The sequence below is a fragment of the Solanum stenotomum genome, chromosome 11, assembly GCF_019186545.1.
Source record: "Solanum stenotomum isolate F172 chromosome 11, ASM1918654v1, whole genome shotgun sequence".
Taxonomy (NCBI): Eukaryota; Viridiplantae; Streptophyta; class Magnoliopsida; order Solanales; family Solanaceae; genus Solanum; species Solanum stenotomum.
In genome coordinates this window covers 12,217,625-12,225,692 of record NC_064292.1, presented here as the reverse complement: position 1 = coordinate 12,225,692, position 8,068 = coordinate 12,217,625, and the positions used below count along the sequence as shown (strand labels likewise).

General features: G+C 29.7%; 1 protein-coding gene across 1 annotated transcript; it reads right to left on the bottom strand.

Moving 5' to 3' along the window:
• Positions 1-241: 241 nt before the first annotated feature.
• Positions 242-3,541, bottom strand: LOC125845395 (transcription factor bHLH122-like). The gene is made up of 6 exons (XM_049524894.1): positions 2,534-3,541; positions 1,587-1,921; positions 1,359-1,511; positions 922-987; positions 766-834; positions 242-680 (listed from the first exon to the last, which is right to left on the bottom strand). The coding sequence occupies exons 1-6, from the start codon at positions 3,165-3,167 to the stop codon at positions 636-638; spliced, it is 1,302 nt and encodes a 433-aa protein (XP_049380851.1). The 5' UTR covers positions 3,168-3,541; the 3' UTR covers positions 242-635.
• Between the last annotated feature and the right edge of the window lie 4,527 nt (positions 3,542-8,068).

Genomic DNA, 8,068 nt, shown 5'->3' with positions numbered 1-8,068 from the left:
CTTTTTACTTATCCCTCTTTACTTGTCATTTTTAACAAAAAGAAAAAGAAAAGATAATTTTTTTTATTTATTATATCCTCAATTTATTTTGAAAGTTAATATTTTTGAAAAAAAGGGTAAAACCTCCTTAATGAGTAAATTGATTTTGAAGTTCTCTCAATCAATTAACAGAATTAAAATAGTAAATTCACTATGTCAATAATTATTTTTTTAATAAATGTATCAATATAGACCAGTAAATTGGAACATGTCCATAAATAGGGACAGAGAGAGTATTATATTAGAAGTGTAATCCACAAAGAACACAAGTTCCAAACATCTCAAACATGCTATACCTATAGACATGAAAAACCAAGTAAAATAGACAAAAGTATATGTACATTTGAGGTTGTAGTGGACATAATTATTCATACAAGCAAATCACATAATTGAGGTGGGCACAAGTTGATTCGAACATCATTTTTATAAAAAAGTATATTATGTTATATCAAATGAATTTGCTTCTATATATTCTACCCACCAAAATGCCATCCCCATTGTCTTCTTCAAGTATCAAAGGGAATCCACTTCTGCTAGCTGATTTCAATTTATCATTTCCCTTTCATCCTACTTTTCACCTTTTGATCTGTAGCTTTTTACTTATTTATGCACGTACATTTGGAGCGCATTTCTGCTAATATCTGCAAAGAACACAAGAAATAAGGAGTGTTATTATAAATCCGGTGGACTCGCGCTCATTGTGATCCGAAATTCTGTAGGATATACCTTGACTTGTTTCTCCAGCTCTTTAATATAATCTACTGCAAAATCCAACATATCTGCTGTGTTTGTTTGCTGCAATGAAATCGAAATAGCAAAATGAATACACTTAATGTTTCTACTGTACCTGATTTCGGTGAAATTAATAAGTTAGGATTCTACCTTGTCCATGTTGGGAACAAGCTCTTGCAGCTTCCTCATTCTGTCGCTTATTCGTGTTCTTCTCACCTGAAATTATTACTAAAACTATATCAGTACATGCTAAGATCCATGCATGTCAAAAGTCGGAAGGATCAAATTAACATTAGTACGGTTTGAGAAAGTCCAATTTTGGTTATACACAATACAGTAAAAATAGGGTCTCGTAAGTCGTATGTCTTGAGTTTTTGAAAATAACTGGCCAAACCGAATCATTTTGGCATCCCTATTAAGACTGGTGCATGTCAAAAACCGGTAGAAGCTCTGTACTTATCTCACTACCCTGCCTGTCTCCCATGATATAGTTATTCGACACATCAATTTATCAAATCCAAAAGTCACAATTTTAATGAGCTGAATTTTAACAAGGAAACTCGAGTTTTTAGTGCTAAAGTGTTTACCCTTTCTGCAATGCTACGAGGGTGAGTTGCACAACCCCTCTTTGCTCTGACATTCAAGTGTACTGAATCTTGCAAGAGCTTCTCCATGATACTTGTGGGCAAACTCAAATGATGAGATAAGGGAATTGGCGGGCGAGCCAGCCCTTCACTATTCTGATCATCAAAATCACGTAGGTGTAAGACGATGATTAATCACGCCGACAACTCCTCTAACAAGATAACAAATACCTGATTATGGGATGCATCTTCATTAGAGTATGGCTCAATCTCAATGTCTTCAGCTTTGAGGAAATCGTCAGACAAAATGTGTGAATCTTCCCAAGAAGGCATGGGGAAATCTGTAATGCAGTTCTCATCGTTTTTATGTTCATTCCCCGTGCTCTTTTCTTCCAAGACTTTATCTCTAAATTCAGAGATTGGAGCCATTAGCCTGGGAGAAGCAGGAGGTTTCCCGGATGAGAATCCAACTTGAGTCTTGAAACTTTTCGGAGTCGACAATGAAGTTTCTGTAGCAGCATTAGTACCAGTTCCATAACTCCCTATTCCTCGCATAGCACCATATTCTGTCAATTGCTGGAATTTTAGCAACAGACTTAAACTCTAAAGTCAGATTAAGCAGTTAGAGATGATGACCACTAATTTTTACTTAAAACTCATAAGCAAAAATCACTCTTTCTTCATCTTCTTGGCAAAGATTTATTAAAATAAGAGACCCTCTAACTTTTACCTATACGGTATTTCAGTAGAACTCACTTATCAAGAAAATAATTTAATAGATAAATCTCCATCTCTACCACTCCATTGATTATTCGTCTGGATGTCTTTAGTGTCATAAAGGCAAGATATCAATATTATCAAGAATCCTATTTGTACCTTAAGGTTATCTAGATTTCAATTCCCATCAGTAATATCGAAACATGAAAACTAAATGGAAACTCAACCTATTAGTTTCTAATCAAATTGATCCTTTACTTATCTGCAACAACTACTGATGTTCTTCGTATACATGTACACACTATATGAATCAATAATCACAAAATGAGTTAAAAGCACAAGCATACTCATAGATATAGAGGTTTCTTCACACAGTCTCACAAGACAAGGTTCATAACAAACCATACCCTATGAAGCTACAAAATTCTATCAACACTGTTTAAGCAAAGATAAATGCATACCATTTTCGATATTGATTTGAGCAAAGAATCCAGCAGGCGAACTATTATAACGGGTAAGATTCGAATTACCACTACTACCAGGTGTCAAACTAGCCGAACTCGCGAAGACAAACGACTTATCTGTGACTTCCCTTGACTTCTCAATTTGTTGAGGTTGGCTTTGGTATTTCATTTGTGAAGCTGAAGCATGATCAGTCTCTGGTTCCTTTTTCACAGGTGAAATGAACTGTTGACTCTGATTTTGATAATTCATTTGTGAAACAAGAGAGTAATCACTACTCCTATGCCGCACTAATCGCGGTGTAACCTCTTGTTTTGGAACAGTAAAATCCGATCTAACATTCATATTACTCGTGGGATTTTCCTGAATTTGTTGATTTGTATGGAAATTCCCTGAGTTAGAGTTGGAGTTACCAATACTAGCTACGAATCTAGCGAAAACTTGCTCTATATCAGTAGATGAAGAAGCACTAGAATTTTGCAAGTGAGAGAAATCATCTCTTGCATAACCACAACCCCCACCAGTAACAGGATTAGTAGTAGTTAATAGGGTCGAGAAATAAGAACTTGGCGCAGATCGATACCTAGTTAAACCAGAAGTAATTGGTTGCTGCTGAACACGACTATGATCCATTTTTCTTCAAAAAAAATAAAAACCCAAAAAAGAAAACACTCTTTATTATCCTTATCAAACACAAAAATTCAAGATTTTCACTTAGATCGTTCTAGTAGGAAAAACCCATGTGGATGAAAAAGACAATAGGAAGTATGAAGGTATAATTGAAGATAATTCACATGTAGAAATTGACAGTGAAACAGGGGGTAAAGAGAAAGAAAGAAGAGAGAAATGGAGGTGACCGAGTTGGTGGTATCATCGGAAAATGGAGAGCGGCAGAGAAGATGGTGGTGGCGGTGGTGTCAGAGAAAGAAATTGAGGATGTGGGGTGGGGATGAAGAGTAGTGAAGCCACTAACAACTTAATTGAGCAACAGAGCTCAGAGAGAGAGATCTCGGACTTTCTTTCTTGGGAACTTGCATCTGTTTTTCAACAATCTATAATAAATAATTCCTATTACCGAATCGTCTTTATTACGAAGCACTTTATCATTTTATTTAAATTCAAATTTACCGAATTTCACTATGAATATTAATTGCACATATATTTCAATATAATAAATAATAGTTACCAACAAGAGTTATAATGGAATGATAAGTACTCTGAGTCCTCTCAATACGGAATGGTCTATGTTTATATAGCGTCTTACCTTTCTATGTAGGATTTTCTAGCCCAAATCTAAATTTAATCAAACTTTGTGAATATTAGACATCGGATAAAAAAAAATTTAAACAAAATACTCTCCCCTCCCATTTCATTTTTTTTTAAGAATAAGTGTCACGTAACACAAAAAATAAATAAATCAATATTTAGTAAGAAAATTAATAAATATTGAAAACCCTTAAAATATAGTATAAAGATATATAATTACACAAGCATACTTATTTTTATTTTGAAGTACTGCTGTTTTTTTTACTCCTTTTGTCTTATTTATATGTCATTATTTTAAATTTCACGTCTATAACAAAATATGTAAGTTTCCATTGTACCATTATTTAGTATTCTCTTAAAGTTAAATACTTAATAAATAAATATTAATTAATTTATTTTGATTAATTAAATTAATCAATGAACATAAATTAATCATTTAATTTTCCTATATTGGTCAAATTCATATTTTCAAGGCTAATAATTCTCAAAGCTAAAATAAACAAATATTACTCCCTCCATTCCATATTAAGTTAATTTTTGAGGTGTTTCGCACCCTTTAAGAAAAGTAGATTAAAACATGAATTGAACCTAGTTTTCCATTTTTACCCTTATTAATTATTGTCAAATTTATGATTAAAATAACTAAATATTAATTAATCACTAATTCCAATACTAACTAATGAAGGATAAAATTAGAAGAACACTCTAAAAATAGTCTTAAACACTAAACAATTAAGTTAATTTGAAAAATAAAAAATAATTTAAAAATTAACTTAATATGAAATGGAGGGAGTAAAAACTATTTATTTTTAGTAAGAACAAACAACGAACAAAGAAAGTAATAATTTATCTTCCTTTTTAGGTCTGATATTTATGACTTTCCCGTAATAGCCTTAAAGAATGTAATTTATCATTCACGGGATCTTTGTAGTTGGACAAAACAAAAGACCCACAGATTGACATTATTGTCTTTTAGTAATGTTTTTTAATACCTTTTTTAAATTGCAGTCATTTTTATCACAAGAAGTACTTATCAAAATTGTCTTTTTATCACTATTATTAATTAATAATAACTAGGTATCGACAGCACGGATTTTATAATATTAGTTTTATATTTATAATTTATTTAATTCATAGGTATAAATTATAATGTATACATAGTTATAAAATGTAATAATATCTCATCAATAACCACAAAAATAATGTAGAAAAAATAATTAATTATGTTCCAATTTTCTTCATTTAAACCCAAAAAATATTCTTCTTCTTTTTTGAATTTATGAAATTGAGTTGTGTTTAGTTTATTTTTTTATAATAATGTGAAATAATATTCATATTTGAATGTACTATTATTTTTAAAGTGAGTGAGAAAATAAGTTGTAAGTTATTTTTTAAATTTGACACACAATGTCAAATTAAATTTTTAAATTTTCACGACCAAACATTGGTTCTCAAATAAAATAAATTTTATTTTAAAAAATGTAAATCATATTTTTATAGCCAAACAGGTAATTTAGAAGTGAAGAAAATGTGCTACCGCACAAATAAATTTTTATTTAAAAAAAAATAAAAATACACAGTTGCTACGATAAATTTCCTTAGAATTACTTACCATAAAGAGAATAGTAGCAAGTAATATTTCTTTCGTACACTTTTATTTGTACATTATATTTTTAAAATTTTATTTGTACTTCTCATTTTAGCATATTAAGAGAAGGAAGGGATAAGGGTCTGAAAAATATTTCAACTTTGGTCGAATTTGCTGTTGTGATACTAAACTTTCATGAGGACCTATTACCTCCCTAAACTATTTAATAGTGTATTTTTTACCCTCTGAACTATTTAATAGTGTATTTTTTTATCCCCTGAACTATTTAATAGTGTAATTTTTACTCCCTGAACTATTTAATAGTGTATTTTAAAGGTATATATGTGCCCACGTGGACACATTACTATTTATAATTTGCATTATTTTTTATGTCCACGTCGGCAAATATATATGTTTAAAATACGGTATTAAATAGTCTAGGGAGGTAATAGGTCCTCATGAAAGTTTAGTATCGCAACAGCAAATTCGACCAAAGTTGGATATTTTTTAGACCCTTATCCCTTAAGAGAATAAAAAATAGGTTTTATCCTCAATATTAATTACTTATTTCTCAAATTATTTTTCAAAATTTTTAATTATATATTAATTAAATGAATATTATGGTAAAATATATATATTAATCATTGATTTAAAAGTCATATAAAATTTAAAGTGAACAAATAAAAATAAATAAAGCGAGTACAAAAATACATGAAGCCTACAAAAAGAGTTTAGGGCCCAAGCCAAATGTGAATGATCCTAAGCAGGCATGTTAATGATCTCACGTCTGTTTAGAATCATTCACATTTATTATACAAAAAAAATAATGTTCCACCATTTTCTGAGTAATAAAGATAGATTCAACATACACTAACGAATACTTTCGGTAAGAAGAAGCTTGTGTTTAATTAATCAATTTGAAAACACTAATTAGCCGCTTCCTTTATTCATTTACTAACAATACTAATATATATCCTCCTAAAAATTGTTGTTGATATGAAAGAACTATGAACTTAAGATAATTCAAATGTCAATGCAACCTTAAAATTTGAAGTAACAAAGACATATAATAAAGTATCTTAGTTTTAACTAGTAATTTATCAATATTAATGGAATCATATATGAATTTCTTAAATTTTATAGGGATCATAAATAAGGAGATTCCTTATCACCCTTTCATTTCACTATTGGAGCAGAATTATTGTCTAAAACTATAGATCAATTAATGAGGCATCGTTTTATTTCTTTTTTCTAGTAATATAAATGGACCTAATATTACTTATTTGTGATATGCAGATGATACAATTTTTTTATATGGAGATACTAATTTCATTACCTTGAGGATGAGGATATTAGAGAAATATGAATACATTTGAGGGCAAATGTTTAATAAGAGAAAAATAGATTTTATTCAAACTGTGAAATAAATTACTCACTTTACTCAACAAATTTTCTTTTTAATTATCTATGAAGCTTCATCTATATTGAAAGAAAAAAAATTTGCTTATATTTCTAAATTAATTGTCATGTTTTCTTATAACAAAGTGACAAGGTGGCACATTAAGATCCTCTCTTTTGGAGGAAAAAATGTATTAATTGAAGTAGTGCACGTTGATCTCTATACCTTCTCACATTTTGTCTATAACTCAATTGTCCAAGACCATATTAAGAAATTAAACGAAAGGGATCATTTAGGATGGGGTTGGTATTATGTTGATGTTGGCATGATCAATGTTTCTAGCGTCAATCATTAAGTTAATTGGTTTCTTAGCTTCACAAAGAAAAAGCTTGTTAGTATTAGTTCAACAGAATTAGAACAGTACTACAATTAACTTTATCCCCATGATGAACGTCAAATTGTTTATCCAAAAAAGAAAAAAACGTACAATTACTTTGTATGCAAAATACACATGAATTGAATCGATCAAGAAAATGAAATATATAAGCAATAAAAGTTATAAGTAAGAGCTAAACTAAGAAAAAATTGATGAATTAATTAGATTAAGCAAATATAGCACATGCGGTTTGATTGAATGATATATTCGGTGAAGATACCCTCGACGAACTTGGCAAATGCTCAAAGCTGATAAACAAATAATGATGTTGGTAAATACTTTACTACTAGATTTTCTCTATCAATAATAGAAGAATTTTTAAAAAAAGCATCAATAATAGAATTTTATCCCATACAATGTAATGATTCTATTGCTTTTATTTTCCTCTTAATTACGTTAAATGATTAATTAAATAACATCTAAGAATATACATAATAATGTCCAATGATCTCTGAATCGATTACACAACAATTAGCGTTCTTTGATGACTCTCTCTCCATGTGTTCGAGCTTTAATTTGATTTGATGTTTAGCTTTTGATTTATTCTACTTCTTCGAGATGGATCACCTACGGTGTTGATTCATTGCTCTTTTATCTTTTCACGCATCAAAATCTAACTTGCTCATGTGTCATGTCTACTTTTGCTCTATACAATAACGATTCTTTTCTTTAAAGTTAGTGCAATTATGTGTAAAAAAAAAAAAAAGAAGGTAATTTTTAAAATTTTAAAATGTCATATGAATTAAAATAAATAAATATAAATATTAATAATAAATCATAACCATAGAAAAATGTCACATCATATCATCTATGCCTAACTTTATTGTACGTATATAATTTTGGAC